We start from the raw sequence: 13,884 nt of genomic DNA, 5'->3' as shown, positions 1-13,884 counted from the left end.
AAACCTCTGAGGCTTATGAAGCCTATGGCTTTCACTATGGCTTCTTTGTGAACCTGCCAACATTCTTTCTAATCAAAAGCTTTTGTTATTTTCTGTTTGTTTCTTCACTGTTAATAGCTCATATTGCTGATCTGTGTGCATTTATATTTCCACGTGTATTACTGACATACATGTACCCTGATGGTCACCCCGTAGTTGCAGCTGTTCCTCAGAGGTGCAGTGTGTGTGCATGTGGGTGACCCCACGGGCGATCCCATCATCTGGGAGACCCACTTGCAGCAGCCTCTGGCGTGGTCACCCCCAGTATGAGGGGGATCCTCTGATGTTGAGAAAGCATCTTCACGTGCCAGGCTGGCTGACAGTTTTCTGTCTGATATCTCAGCACACTTCTGCATGTTGATGTTGGCAAAAAGTAGGTTGAAATATTAGATTGTGCTATAAAGAAGAAATGATTTAAAGCTCATCTCACCTTTTATTTATCCTGTTGTATGTTTTCAAATTAGAAAACATATTGTTGCATATTTCAAATATGGGTGTTTGGAGCACATTGCAATTTGCAATCTTATTTAAGAGGTCACCTTGATGCACTTCTAAAGCTTCTGTTAAGCAAGAAAATTAAAAAGCTTGGGCATTTTAATTCCCAGTTTGTTAATTTAGAAAGTTAGTGTTTCTCCCCCATAAGTGCTAATGCAGCACTAGGCTTGCTGTTTAGTCGGTCAGTCGTATCTGACTCCTTGTGACCCCCATGGACTGTAGCCCACCAGACCCTTCTGTCCATGAAATTCTCCGGACAAGGATACTGGAGTGGGTTGCCATTTCCTCCTCCAGAAGATCTTCCCAACCCAGGGATCAAACTGGGGTCTCCTGCATTGGCAGGCAGATTCTTTACAACTGAGCCACCCGGGAAGTCTGCAGTACAAGTATATCACTCTATAATGTGGCCACTTAAAAAAAACAACCAAAAAAAACCCTTACATTGCCAAGATCTTTTGGTTTTCATTAATATTAAAATTTCTCTTTTCCTCATGTGTAACTTTAGAGTCTTATCAGTTATTAGGTTTAACTCTGCCTTTGGTTGTGGCTCCGAGTTGACCTCCTTGTCATGGCGCCATAGGTCATAGAACTTCATAGACTAGAGAGTCCTCGTGGGGGACCCAGCCCTCGGTCACCTTGCCCATTACCTCGGTGTGTGCTGGTCCTGTCTAAGGGTCAGGAAAGCTTTCTGATGCATTTGTTTTGTTGTTGTTAAATTAGATTCCACCTTGAAGATGTTTTCCAAAGAATCCAGGATGCTACAGAGAAGCATATCATTCTCAAATATGGTGAGTTGAGTTCATTTCCATTTTGCATCAGTGTTATCGTGGAAATTCATGGAGCAGTTTGCTATACACACACACACACACACGTGACATTTGTTTCTTCCCAGATAATTGGGTTTATTTCTGTGTGGTAGCTACAGAATGCCTTAGGTAGATGCCTTGTAAATTAGAAATTTTTTCAGGTTACCTCTTTCTTGTGTCATTGTGGTTTTATTTGTAGCCTAGAAAGCTTACATTGCTATCCAGTAGAATTCTCATCAGATCATGCCTTTTTTGGAACTGTCAGACTAAATGTATGTGTGCCACTTATATAACTTTTAATGCATTTCTAAGTTTATATCTAATACTAGAAAGTCAGTTCTTCTCGGGGGAAAAAAAAAAAACATTTTATTGTTGATGTAAAGCATCCGAAAGATTTTGAAATTCCCTAAAGATTTTGGAAGTTTTCCTTCCTCACCTGAGTCTGTAACCCAGAGTGGGTGTTGGGATTCTTGAAGACAGTCCCTACCTGCACCCCCCCGACTCTGATGTAAGTAGGGGTCCCTCAGCCCAGGGCAGTGAGGGCTCCTGGACCCCCTGAGAACCATCACGCTAGGTCCTTGCACACTCGACACACTTTCACTTTTCTACATTTTGGAGGAAACGAGGCATCTGGAATTAGCCAAATGAAGAGAAACTTCATGAATATGAGGAAGGCCAACATAACCAGAATTGGGGATTAATTTGGGGGGGAACTTGTCAGATAGTTTTATCACATTAAGGAGTCATTTAATTTTTGTAAATTATTAATGGTGAGTCACTTGTATTTCAGGCTTTATCATCCTGTTTACTTTTACCAGGAGACGCCACTGTCATAAGCTCTTCCTGGGATAATAACATGTATGTATCTGCGGGCCCCTCCCTAACTCCTCACGCCGCGTAGCTCCCTCTGGAGGGGAGCGCGGACTCCCTCACTGTTTTCAAAAGGGAATGGATGAGGATGGTTGGATTTGAATGTGATTATTTGGCAGCTCAGTGGCAAAGAATCCGCCTGCAATGCAGGAGATGTGAGTTCGATCCCTGGTCCAGGAGGATCCCCTGGAGAAGGAAATGGCAACCCACTCCAGTATTCTTGGCTGGAGAATCCCATGGACAGAGGAGTCTGGTGGGATATAGTCTAAGGGGTCACAAAAGAGTGAGACATTGTTTGAATCTAATAATTCCTCCAGTTGGATTCTATCTTTCTCTAAGTTTTTAAATTGAGGTGAAAACACAGATGAGGCAGACCTAGAAATTTCTAGTTTTAAATTCACATTTTAAGTATTTGGTTTGATAACATGAGAACAAATGATTTGTAATTCCAGTGGGCCTTAGTGAGCGTAGAATTAAACAATCTAATGCTTCTTGAGAATGTATTTAAGAATCTTAACATTGAGCTGGAATGCTGTCTTAATAATTCTCATTATCTTTTAGCTATTTTTATTCCATAGCATTTGGAAGACGCCAGGACACATTAATGGGACATGACGATGCTGTTAGTAAGATCTGTTGGCATGACAACAGGCTGTACTCTGCATCGTGGGACTCTACTGTGAAGGTTTATATATAATTTCTAGATTAAAATGTTTGGATAATATAAATAGTATAAGCCATTCACTTCCCTGCTGTTGATGTGTTCAGTCACTTTTTCACTGCTTTTCATAAAGTGAGAGTGATACGGAAGGATACGGGAGGTTATTACCTTCGCGTGTTTAGTGTGCAGTGTAGGAAGATGTTTTCCTGAGCTTGCCCTATGTGCTCCACTGGGGGTTGAGTGGTTCATTAGACAAACACGCAGCGGCCCATCTGAGCTCATGCAGCTGTGGAACTAGCAGTTGACCAGTGAATCAGAAAATATCAAAGTAAGTGGAGAATTGTTGAAAAATACAGACACACTCCTTCATCATTACTGATGCAGGACCGCACTTGGCCTTTTCTCTGGAATCTTGCACAACTTTGCTGCATGAACCACAGCCGCACTCATCATCCTTGTTTTCCAGTTTGCTTTTATGTAAACAGAAAGCAAGAACCTAAAGCCATTCCTTCAAGTTTTTCATCATTTCTGCTTCTCCCAGAGGGGGCACTTTTGTTGGTGAATTTTCTTGCCTACATGTAATGTCAGCAAATTTTTTTGGCAACTTGCCTTTTTTAGTTTTCTCAAAACCTTAATGGGGCTTCCTAGGTGGTGCTAGTGGTAAAGAATACACCTGCCAATGCAGGAGACGTGAGAGACGTGGGTTTGATCCCTGGGTCGAGAAGATCCCCTGGAGAAGGGCATGGCAACCCACTCCAGCATTCTTGCCTGGAGAATCCCATGGACAGAGGATCCTGGCGGGCTGCAGTCCACAGGGTTGCAAAGAGTCAGACACGACTGAGCACTCGAAACCTTAATAGACGTGACTGCACTTCTGCACTTCAATTTTAGTTCACAGAGAACTTAAGTCACAACAGTAAGTGCAAGGGGTGGAGCAGACCCGGGCACAGCGGACCCTTAGGAAGCACGAGTGGCAGAATTAAGAGTGCAGGCACGGGGCAGAGAAACAGCCTTAAGACGCTTCATTCTGCTGGGAGCTGTTAAGTGGGAGTTGGTCAGTCAGGAGAGTGTTTGCTGCGTGTGTTAGCAGTGCTCTTAAAGGAAGTGTTCTGCAATGCGTCCCATCCCAGGTGTGGTCCGGGGTCCCCGCGGAGATGCCGTGTGCCAGGAAACAGCACTTTGAGCTGCTGGCTGAGCTGGAGCACGACGTCAGCGTGAGTACCTGGGCCCAGCGGAAACCACCGGGGGAAGTGGGTTCTTGGCTTGCTCATCTTTTATTTTGCTCATTGCAGGAGAGCATGGGGGCTGTCAGTTCTTCAAGTTGACCCTTTGGGTTTCCTAGTCCACTGTGCCTCTTTTTCCATTTTGCTGTTTGAGAATTGGCTGCCCTCCAGCCAGATTTCCACAAGACCAATTTCCGAGCGTGACACTGAATATCTGGGTACCCTCAAACTATTTGGGCAGCTGGATGTGTTTTCTGACACCTTAAGTGGAAGGAGCTCTCTGTCTAGCGTGAGGACACCGACGTGTCTACACGGCCCGGTGCTCGCAGCAGGGGCAGAACTCAGCTGGCACCATGTCCTCTTCACTCAGTTTGTCTCCTCACGGGCACAGCTGCCATCTGGCGCTGTACCTGTGGTATTGTCTTCCCTCTAGGCTGTGAACTGTTGCCTGATCTTCACGGTCAGCAGAATAACCAGGGTTGAGGAGTATTTATACAGGATGTAGTTTAGCCAAACTTGAGATCCCCCAGTTCCCCCAAACCCCCCCATCCTCACAGAGCCCCTGTGCTTCAGGCAGCCTGGCATGTCCTGCCACTTGTCACACATGGAGTCACTATTCTGAGTCCGTCAATTGTAGGCTCTTTGTCAAACAGCGTTTTCCAGTAACACTTCATTGTCACTGGCCTATGAAGATTTCACTTGTAAATGAACCATCGCGCGACAGGTGGTGCTGAAAGAACGGGCTGAGAAACACAGCTTCATGAGCGTGGTTCTGACGGAATACCGCGTGTGCTTCCTTCTCCAGGTGGATACTATCAGTGTGAACGCTGCCGGCACACTGCTGGCCTCAGGCACCAAGGAAGGCACAGTGGCCATCTGGGACCTCACCACGGCCACCCTGTTACACCAGACTCCATGTCATGAGGGGACTGTAGGCGACAGTGCTTTCAGCCCAGGTAGCATCCTTTTTTAATACAGATGATACCAGGGGAACTGGAATTACTACTTTGAAATAAGTAAGAATGTAAAAACAGTTTTCCAGGAGGCTCAGTGGTAAAGAATCAGCCTGCCAATGCAGGAGACCCCGGGTTCGATCCCTGGGTGGGGAAGATCCCCTGGAGAAGGAAATGGCAACCCACTCCAGTATTCTTGCCTGGAGAATCCCATGGACAGAGGAGCCTGGCTGGCTACAGTCCATGGGGTCACAAATAGTTAGACGTGACTGAGCAACTAAACGACAAAAATGCTATTTGCTGAGAAAAGGGGCTTTGCCTGTGGGTTAAGGCTGCTTCATAGGAGAACACAGTGCATATGGCATGTGTACCTATTAGAAAAGCTGTATTGGTTATTCTTGTTAATTGCTCAAATCACTGGAGAAATTAATTTATGAATTCACACCAAAGGGTCATCAGGCCAGTGCCTTAAACACAGAAGCTTTTCACAGAGAGCATAGTCCTCATTGGTTAATACAACAAATAACTCACGTGAACATTGGGCTCCTGGACTCAGAAATGAAATCTCAGATGCTCTAAAGCTGTAACCTGCACCCTGTCCCACCCCACACTGCAGACAGTCGCCACGTTCTGAGCACAGGAGCCGACAGCCATCTGAACGTCATCGACGTACAGACAGGAATGCTCATCTCTTCTCTGACTGCGGACGAGCCCCAGAGGTACTCAGGTTACTCATGATGAAGACTTTTACAGACAGGCTCACAGTCACCACACTGGGCCTGGTCTAGTCCTTCCTTCCGGACGAGGGATGACTTCCAAACCCTTCTTGCAGGTGCTTTCTCTGGGATGGAAACTCTGTCGTATCTGGCAGTCAGTCTGGGGAGCTGCTCGTCTGGGACCTCCTCGGGGGAAGGGTCAGCAAGAGGATCCAGGGCCATGCGGGTAAGCTGTCTGCCGCTGACCTGCCTCGTCTCCCTACATGCTCCAGCACCTCCTTTTCCACCAGTGGCCACGCTTTTCTCAGGTCACAAGCCCCCGGGGCCTCTGTGCTGTGAACATTCCCCTGCAGATCCTGGCCAGCCTGGTCACCTGAATCTCTTGGTTCTTTCAGGATTTAGATCTGTGTTGGCAGACATTTGACTCCAAAATGGAAAGTTTTTACATTAACTTCTACATAGAGAGGACAAAAAAGTAAAAGGTGTAGACTTTCTTTTAACATATGCATAGAGTTTTTATTGTATTATATATATAAAAAAGCAACTTTCTTAGTGGTTCGGTGGCTAAGAGAACGCAGAGGCCCAGGTTCGATTCCCGGTCAGGGAATTAGAGCCCACATGCTGCAACTAAGACCCAAGTAAGGTTTTAAAAAACAAGCAACTTCCCTGGTGTCCAGTGGTTAGGACTCGGTGGTTCTGCCACATGGGGCACAGGTTCAACCCCTGGTCCAGGAACTAAGATCCTGCATGCCTTGTCACCAAAAAAAAAAGTAACAAATTACAGAGAAAACAGTCTTGCTCCCAGTGACTTCCACCTCCCAGGTCCCCTCCTTGGAGGACTTCTCCAGCTGGTGACCTGGTGTCTATTATCCAAGGATGTGTTCTTGCGTATGTCTGTGTCCTTCTGCCTGTTGGCTTCTTAGTTTTCTTACATTTCCATGTTTTCCCTTTGAGCATTTGGAGGACGGTTAATTGTTGTGTCGATGGTTACAAGCAACTGTTGACAGCCCACCTCCATCCTCTTCCCATTGTCACTGTTGTGTGTGGTTATTTCTACATTGTACATTCAAGTGAGGTCTATGCCTGCCTTCCTCCGCTCACCTGATAGAAACGGAAATCAGCACTCTCTCACCAGTTCCCCACTGGTCCCTCTCATCTGATTCCTAACTTGCTGTAGGTGTAGTATTGGTACCGTTACACATCTGTGATTCCCAGCTGTTTTGGCTGTAGCGTTACATCTACATGGTCTCCTAGTCTTCCCAAGTTCCTTGTCCTAAGCACTTGAGTTCAGGCAAAGATTGCTTCATAAGACAAGACGATGTGGTGCCAGCTGGGCAGCTCACCCCTAACCCCGTGTCTCTCCTCGCAGGTGCCGTGACATGTATGTGGATGAATGAACAGTGTAGCAACGTCATCACAGGAGGGGAAGACAGACAAATTATGTTCTGGAAGTTGCAGTATTAAGTGCCTTTTCCTTGAATGTTTTTGAACTCTATTTAATGTACTTTTAAACCAAACTTTTAAAGGAATTGGTGAATGTGCAATTATAGTAATTACAAGTTTGACCACATGAGAAATTTGTGGTTTTAGACTTTATAAATCATGGTGACTTCATTGAAAGCTGTTAGTTGTCATCCTCTAAGGCAGATGAAGACATGGGAGATTTGGGGAAGGAACATCTGTGAGGCAGGCAGTTTTCCCAGGGTGCTGACGATCAGAAAGCAAGTCTGGGTGAGAGCGAGCAGCTGAAAGATAACTAAACCAGCTGGGGGAGACCTCCCGAAAGCACTGAACAGTTTAAGGACTTTGCAAGAAAACCTGAGTATTCTCCGCTGTTGCCAAGTCACCCTATCTAATTGACACACTTGCGGCATGCCTGCTGGATTGGGGATGTGTGTTTTCATGGAGTGGTCACTTTCTATAACGTGCTGGCCCCAGATTCTGAGAACCTGGGCAAGGACTAGCAGTTCTTATAACAGTTTACTGTGTATAGGAACGGTTTATTTCATTATGGCTGTTAAATGCTCATCTTTTCTATGACATTAAAAATATTTTTCTGTAATGAAATTCTCATTTTCTTTATTTAAATGACTTAGCACAAAATACTAGGTACTTCAAATGTTGATCCTTCTAGAAAACCATCCTTAGTACTATGTAACCCTGTACTTCCGGAACTATCTTCAGAGCCAAGTCCAGACAGATAAGGAGGAGGAACATCACTGAAAAAGCTGAATTGGTTGGCTTTTCTGAATTCCACACAAGTTAAGCCAGGAATCAGTAGCACTAATTATTTTGTATTCAACCTCTGAACCACAAGAAAGCATGCGAGGTAAGATTTTTCTCTGTTATTTAAAAACCACTGGTGTATCTTGAATGTTAAACATGGCTTGGGTGTCGCCAGCAGAATTGATAGGCTCGTTGAGGCCCTGCTGCTCGGCCTCCAGTGTCTGGGCTTCCAGGCTGAAGGTACTTCTCTGGACACGCAGGGCGTCTCAGCATAGAAGGCTTGCCCCAGGCTCCTGGGTGTTGGCCACTCTGGGAGAGGACCCTCCTACAAGCCTGACATTTTCAAATGATGCAATAACAGACAGACTAGAACTTAACTTTATTTATACATTTTTAATTAAAATAGAATAGGCATAAGCCAGAGAGATGGAAAAAAATCAGGATAATGTGTCATTCTGTGAGCAGGGAGGAGGCAGGAAATGGAACATATGACCAGGACAGTGTCCTAAGACCGTCCCGGGGCAGCTAGGTTACATACTGTGTAAATGCCACAATCAGGTCTTAGCCCACTTAATCTACACATGAAAAGAGTCAAGGTTCATTCTATTTAGTACAAGAATTTTTACATTAAATATATAGTGCTTCATTTCTCAAAAAGTGATATCAGTTACTTTTAGAAGAAAGAAGTTCCCATTACACAAGGAAAGACTAGAAAATCTCAAATGCAAGTCAGCAGCTGTGCTAGCTTGGGATGTACTGTCAAGACTGCGCAGGGCTAGTGTACATCTCAGGTGAATGCAGAACTGCGTCTGGGTTTAGAAAGGCAGCAATCATTACATTTTGGCTTTTATTCTAGATGCTTAACTTAGTTAAGGCGACAGTTTAAGCGTATTAAGTGAAGGTAGATAAAATGTAATGACAATCGATAAGTCTCTTGCAGCTACACACACTGTCTAATAATGCTTACATGGAATGAAACCAGTGTTACTTACCTGGTGTTACAGAACTGAAGAAAAATAATTCTAAATGCACTATGGTGACACAGTAAAAATGCAAATACAGCACAGAACTAAGCACTGCTCTATAGCAAGGTGATGGTTCTAACAGAGCTGAGCCTGTAGCAGTCATCCTACTCACAAGGCTTGTGAAAGCATCAGGTTTCCAGTAAAGAAGCTAGTCTGTAAAAGTCTTTTCAACTGTAAAACCAGGGTAAGGCTACAACTATCTTGATGTCTGAACAAGATATACTGGATCGAACAGTAAGATTCCCAGCCCTACTGTAAGACAGGAAGTCCTCATGCAGCATATGCTCGCTGGCTCCTAGAAAGCTTCATGTGCATAATAGAAAGGTCAGTTGCCCAAGACGTAAACGGAAGAACTTCCAGGAAGTTTCCACTGTGCCGTGACTTCTAAACCTCAGGAATGGTGTGATCCATCAAGCTTTTCATAATGCTTGGCGCCATCCTACAAGACAGTTACTTTTATTAGATACTGAGGGTTGGGTTTCTTTTTTCAAAACTGCTACAATGATTCAAGAAAACTCTAATTCAAACTCAGTACTGTTAGCATCAAGTGGGAATAGAGCAGGTTTTTTAATGAGTTCAGCTCTAAGGGTCTCAGGTAATCTAGCTGATTGCAAATAAGCTATGTACCCTGGCCAGTAAGATACAGGTAAGTCCTTCAATCCTTGTATGTTAAGGCTGAACGGTTAAAAAAGACAATGCTATTAATGCTATGACCTAGAGGGAAATATGTGTGAGTTTTTTTTTTGGCGGGGAGGGGGGGTGCGGGGGTGGGGGGGGGTGGGGTGGGGGAGGCTATCACTGACTTAAGACAAGTGAGCTCTTCATGGATTAGTCCTGACAATTCTCCCCACAACCCCCAAAAGGAGCTAGCTGCATTCTATTCCAGCTTCTGGGTAAACAAACATTCCATTACAGGAGTTACATTTTTTAATGTTTTAAATATCATTTATCTTTCAGGTAGATACTGAAAGGACTGTGCTGGCTGAGCCAGGACAGAATGTAAGATGCTACCGGCCAAACAGCCCTAGCCACCCCTGTTTTTTTCTCTCTCCTCAGCTTCCAGCCCTCACTCCTGAGGACTTCCAAAATGTAAATAATTTAAATACTTCAAATTTCTAAATAATGCCAATGTCATCCACTAAAGAACCACAGGTTTGAGAAGCTTGAGAATTAAAGAAGTACAGAGCCTCTATGAAATCACATGAGCAAAGAATGAAGTCAAAGAATTCTCTACTTACCGTTTAATAATGTGTTCAAAGATAAAAGCAGGCATGATTGTAATAGTCACTATATTTCCAGCTGTGGACAATATGTCTGCAATTTGAGAGTCCTGTGGAAAACAATGAAAATTCTGAGGCTCTATTAAATATAAAACTAAGTTATTCTTGGTAAAGAAATATATATGTTCTGAGGTTTTGCTAATGTCTCTAAAATCCTGACTCCTGCTATTTAAATTTTTTCCAGTTTCTTTACCAAGTTTTAATTCATCAGAATCAAAACTTCATCAGTGGCAACAAAATTAAGTAAACTACGCTGAATATACTGGCCAACATAGCATTCTTTTTCTAGAGATTAAATAATTGCCCCCATATACAATATTACCACATCCCCTCTGCTAACATTAATTTTTAATGAAAACCTTTAGACCTCAAAATAGTTCTATTTAGGAATTTATAGAGGGCATAAACCATAAAAATGAAGTACTAATTTGACCATAAACTATTACTCATATTTTTCCTACAACCCCTGGACTGAAAAAAGCAATTGGACAAAAAAGCAACCATTCATTCAGGATCTCATCAACATCTTCACTGCCCGGGTCTTCACAGAATTCTAGTTCAAGGGACTTCAGAGATCTCACCCTGACCCCCGGTACAGAGGCCACAATTCTAGATGTAACATGAGGGCACAGCCAGCGCGACAAAGAATGTCTCCATTTTGGTCACTAACAGCACCACCCCAACAGACAAATAAACAATACGACGTAAGTTCTGCTCTGACCTTCAGTCCGATGACGTTCTGTCCGTTGACCTCACAGATGTTATGTTCCGTGAGAAGACCATTTCTAGCTGCAGAACTGTCTTTCACAATGGATGTGATTTTTCCATTTTTAAAAACAAAGCCAACGTGTCCAGTACTGTCCTTATGCATGGTAATTGTCCGTTCGAAGGGCCTGTGAGCATAACAGTTTCAATTAAAATTGTAATTCCAAGGTAAACATTTCAATGGATTTCCATTATGTTGAACTGGATACTTTGTTACTATAAATTATTTTGAAACTATTTGACTTGGTATGTACATCTTGTGTAAAAGTTTAAAAATTCTTTCCATTATGGCTGGACTAACTAATCAAGATTTCCTTAAGAATCAAAGAATTAACACAATGCTTCATGCAGTTTATCAATGTGCTTTTTCCTTTACATTAACATTACATTTGAACAAAAATCAGTGTTAAAAATGAATTAACTTTTTAGTATTTCCTGGAGCTTAATTTTTCTTAGGAAATACTTAGAACCTTTATAATATTTCTTACATCTTGATTTTGAAAACTTTACAAAGGTATTTTTGCTGCTACAGCAGTAAGACGGAAGCTCCCAGTCCCTTAGAAAGGGAGGAGCTTCAGAAAGATGGCGTCTGCGCTGAGCACTGACAACCTGTTACTGCACATGTTTCATGACAAAATACGAATTTTACATTATAAAGTTCACAGCAGTCATGTCTTCCTGGTGATCCAAGTTACTTTTTGAAACTTTGCTCACATAAGAGCAAAGTGCCATTTGTCTGCAAAATGTTTACTTAATACCTACCATGTATTATTCAAAGCGAAAACACAAAGGTAGATAAAAGCCAGTTGAACCAATATGAACAAAAATGCCAAAGCTAAAAATGTGTTACAAGGTCTGCCCCTCAACCCCTGCGTGGCCGAGAAGGTGGTGGTGTCCGTAGTACAGGTACTGCAAGTTCCATTATAAATGAGCTAAAGATGATGCTCCCACCAAGGACTCGAGCCTCAGCCACCCAGAAAGCCAGGCTGGGTGTTGGGAACTGGTAGACCCCCATGTATCCACTCTGAGCAGGAAACCGGGGGCAAAATCCAGACACCTGTTGCTGTTACCTTTCTAACCTCTTCTATTTTCCAGAGAAACTGATTAAGACAGGAAAGGAACTTCTCAAAGGACAAATTTCTGTAAGCTCTGAAATAAGGTGTATGCAAAACCAGAATACTGTTTTTAAAAAGTCAAACTATGTAAGAAAGTGAAAGCAACACAGAACTATAAGAATATAAATATAAAACTAATCAATAACATTTGATTATTTTCTGCAACAAAATACTGTATTTCCAGAATCTTAAAACCCCAAGAAAATGGAAAACTAGTCCTGAATGTCCACATGTGGCGTTTAGTTGGCTCACCTGTCCCGAATGGTCATGGTGATCTTCTCTCCGAAAGCCTGTTTGAGCACCTTGTGCGCCCGGTCCGAGCTCCAGCCAGCACAGTTCTCGCCGTTGATCTGCAGCACCTGGTCCCCAAACCGCAGGCCCACCAGGGAGGACGGAGAATTGGCCTGGACAAGCTGAACAAATACACCCTGGAAGACGGAAATCACTAATTAAGTGCTAGAAAATCAGGAACCAACTGTTTAGGCAGCTACTCTAGTAATTTTTTTTTTTTAAAAAGGGAAAACTACACAAGTGTGTTTCGTTACTCCCAAGAAGGACACTGAAAATGCTATCAAGGCAACAGTAAGATCTGAGTGGTAATTTCTAGCTCACATCATGACTCACCTGACCAATTTCCATCACCCCCTCCACCTTGGAATAAAAAAACTAAGGAAAATAAAGTCAGATTACTATAAGAAATGTAAGGTTCCATGAGTCTGATAGAATACCAAACAGGTATTACTGCACCTGATCATTATTTAGGGGGAAAGACAGTAAAGTGTTGGAAGTTTCATTTAAGAAAAGTGATAGGTTAAGGTCAGAAGTTTACCTTTTGAGCTGAATTCCTTTACCCACTTGCTAAATTATGCATAATCACTACTATTAAACAGCCTAAAAAGGTGGGTACACGGAATACAACCCCCATTCTTAAAAATCTACGAGGTAAATACAGAGAACTCAAGTACAGGTAACTGAGAACTAAACCCACGGGATATTTTTACTCATGTAAACTAAATTTCAGATGCTGAACACTATAAACAAGCCAAGTATAAAAGGCATGCGCCAGGTAAGAGATGAAAGCAACCACAGGTTGCACCCCTTCTCCATCCTGAGCTGCCTCCAATTTGGTGCTGCGTATCTTGTAGTTGAGGGCGGCACCCAGCAGAGTGGCCACACCTACAAGCTTCGGCCACTGGACAAACCACTACAAGGATAGCTGCTGCAGGGGTGGAGCTGGGGAGAGTGTGGTCCCTCTAGGATGAGGAGAGGGCAGTGAAACGCGAGCTTCCCAGAGCAGCATGCTCAATGAGGGTCTCACACGAGCCACAAGTGTGCAAAGACACAATGCCCTCAGCCTCTGGGGAGGCAGGTGGGGCCCGGGACTGGCCTCAGACATCTTCCGCCAGGCGCCACATCTTCTACATGCAAAGGCTGGATGCGCTGAGTTATGAGACCCAAGACTGAAAAGAAGCCAAATAACTCAGAAACCCACAAATCACGGTAAAGACTCAGCACCTCCTTAGTGATCCTAAGTGCTTCCCCACAGAGTAACCAGGTTTCGTTTCTTCCATCTGGTAAGGTGAGAGGTAAAGTAACGTACTTTTTAGAAAGTCACTGTTGCCTAGAAAATGCCCCATGAAAGTCAAATTCAAGAATGGAAATAACAAACCCCAAACCACATTACAAGTCACATGATCCTCTTTTAGTTTA

General features: G+C 43.5%; 2 protein-coding genes across 3 annotated transcripts in view; one reads left to right on the top strand and one right to left on the bottom strand.

The window, feature by feature from the left end:
• NSMAF (neutral sphingomyelinase activation associated factor) overlaps positions 1-7,825 on the top strand; it is a 65,936-nt gene extending 58,111 nt beyond the window's left edge. The window contains exons 24-31 of the mRNA XM_040261266.1: positions 1,255-1,322; positions 2,131-2,198; positions 2,772-2,895; positions 4,002-4,085; positions 4,900-5,050; positions 5,664-5,766; positions 5,880-5,989; positions 7,133-7,825. Of these exons, the coding sequence (XP_040117200.1) occupies positions 1,255-1,322; positions 2,131-2,198; positions 2,772-2,895; positions 4,002-4,085; positions 4,900-5,050; positions 5,664-5,766; positions 5,880-5,989; positions 7,133-7,227 (803 nt within the window). The 3' untranslated portion in view covers positions 7,228-7,825. The remainder of the gene's footprint in view (positions 1-1,254; positions 1,323-2,130; positions 2,199-2,771; positions 2,896-4,001; positions 4,086-4,899; positions 5,051-5,663; positions 5,767-5,879; positions 5,990-7,132) is intronic.
• Positions 7,826-8,351: 526 nt separating this feature from the next.
• The window catches only part of LOC120878600 (syndecan binding protein), a 31,568-nt gene continuing 26,035 nt past the window's right edge, over positions 8,352-13,884 (bottom strand). Inside the window, exons 6-9 of one of the 2 annotated variants that reach the window (XM_040261267.1) lie at positions 12,427-12,602; positions 11,016-11,187; positions 10,253-10,344; positions 8,352-9,453 (exon numbers count right to left, since the gene is read on the bottom strand). In XM_040261267.1, the coding sequence (XP_040117201.1) occupies positions 9,399-9,453; positions 10,253-10,344; positions 11,016-11,187; positions 12,427-12,602 (495 nt within the window). In that variant the 3' untranslated portion in view covers positions 8,352-9,398. The remainder of the gene's footprint in view (positions 9,454-10,252; positions 10,345-11,015; positions 11,188-12,426; positions 12,603-13,884) is intronic. The other variant, XM_040261268.1, reaches the window with a different exon arrangement.

Source organism: Oryx dammah, unplaced genomic scaffold (genome assembly GCF_014754425.2).
Source record: "Oryx dammah isolate SB20612 unplaced genomic scaffold, SCBI_Odam_1.1 HiC_scaffold_19, whole genome shotgun sequence".
In the NCBI taxonomy this organism is placed as follows: domain Eukaryota; kingdom Metazoa; phylum Chordata; class Mammalia; order Artiodactyla; family Bovidae; genus Oryx; species Oryx dammah.
This window is presented reverse-complemented; position numbering and strand designations above follow the sequence as displayed.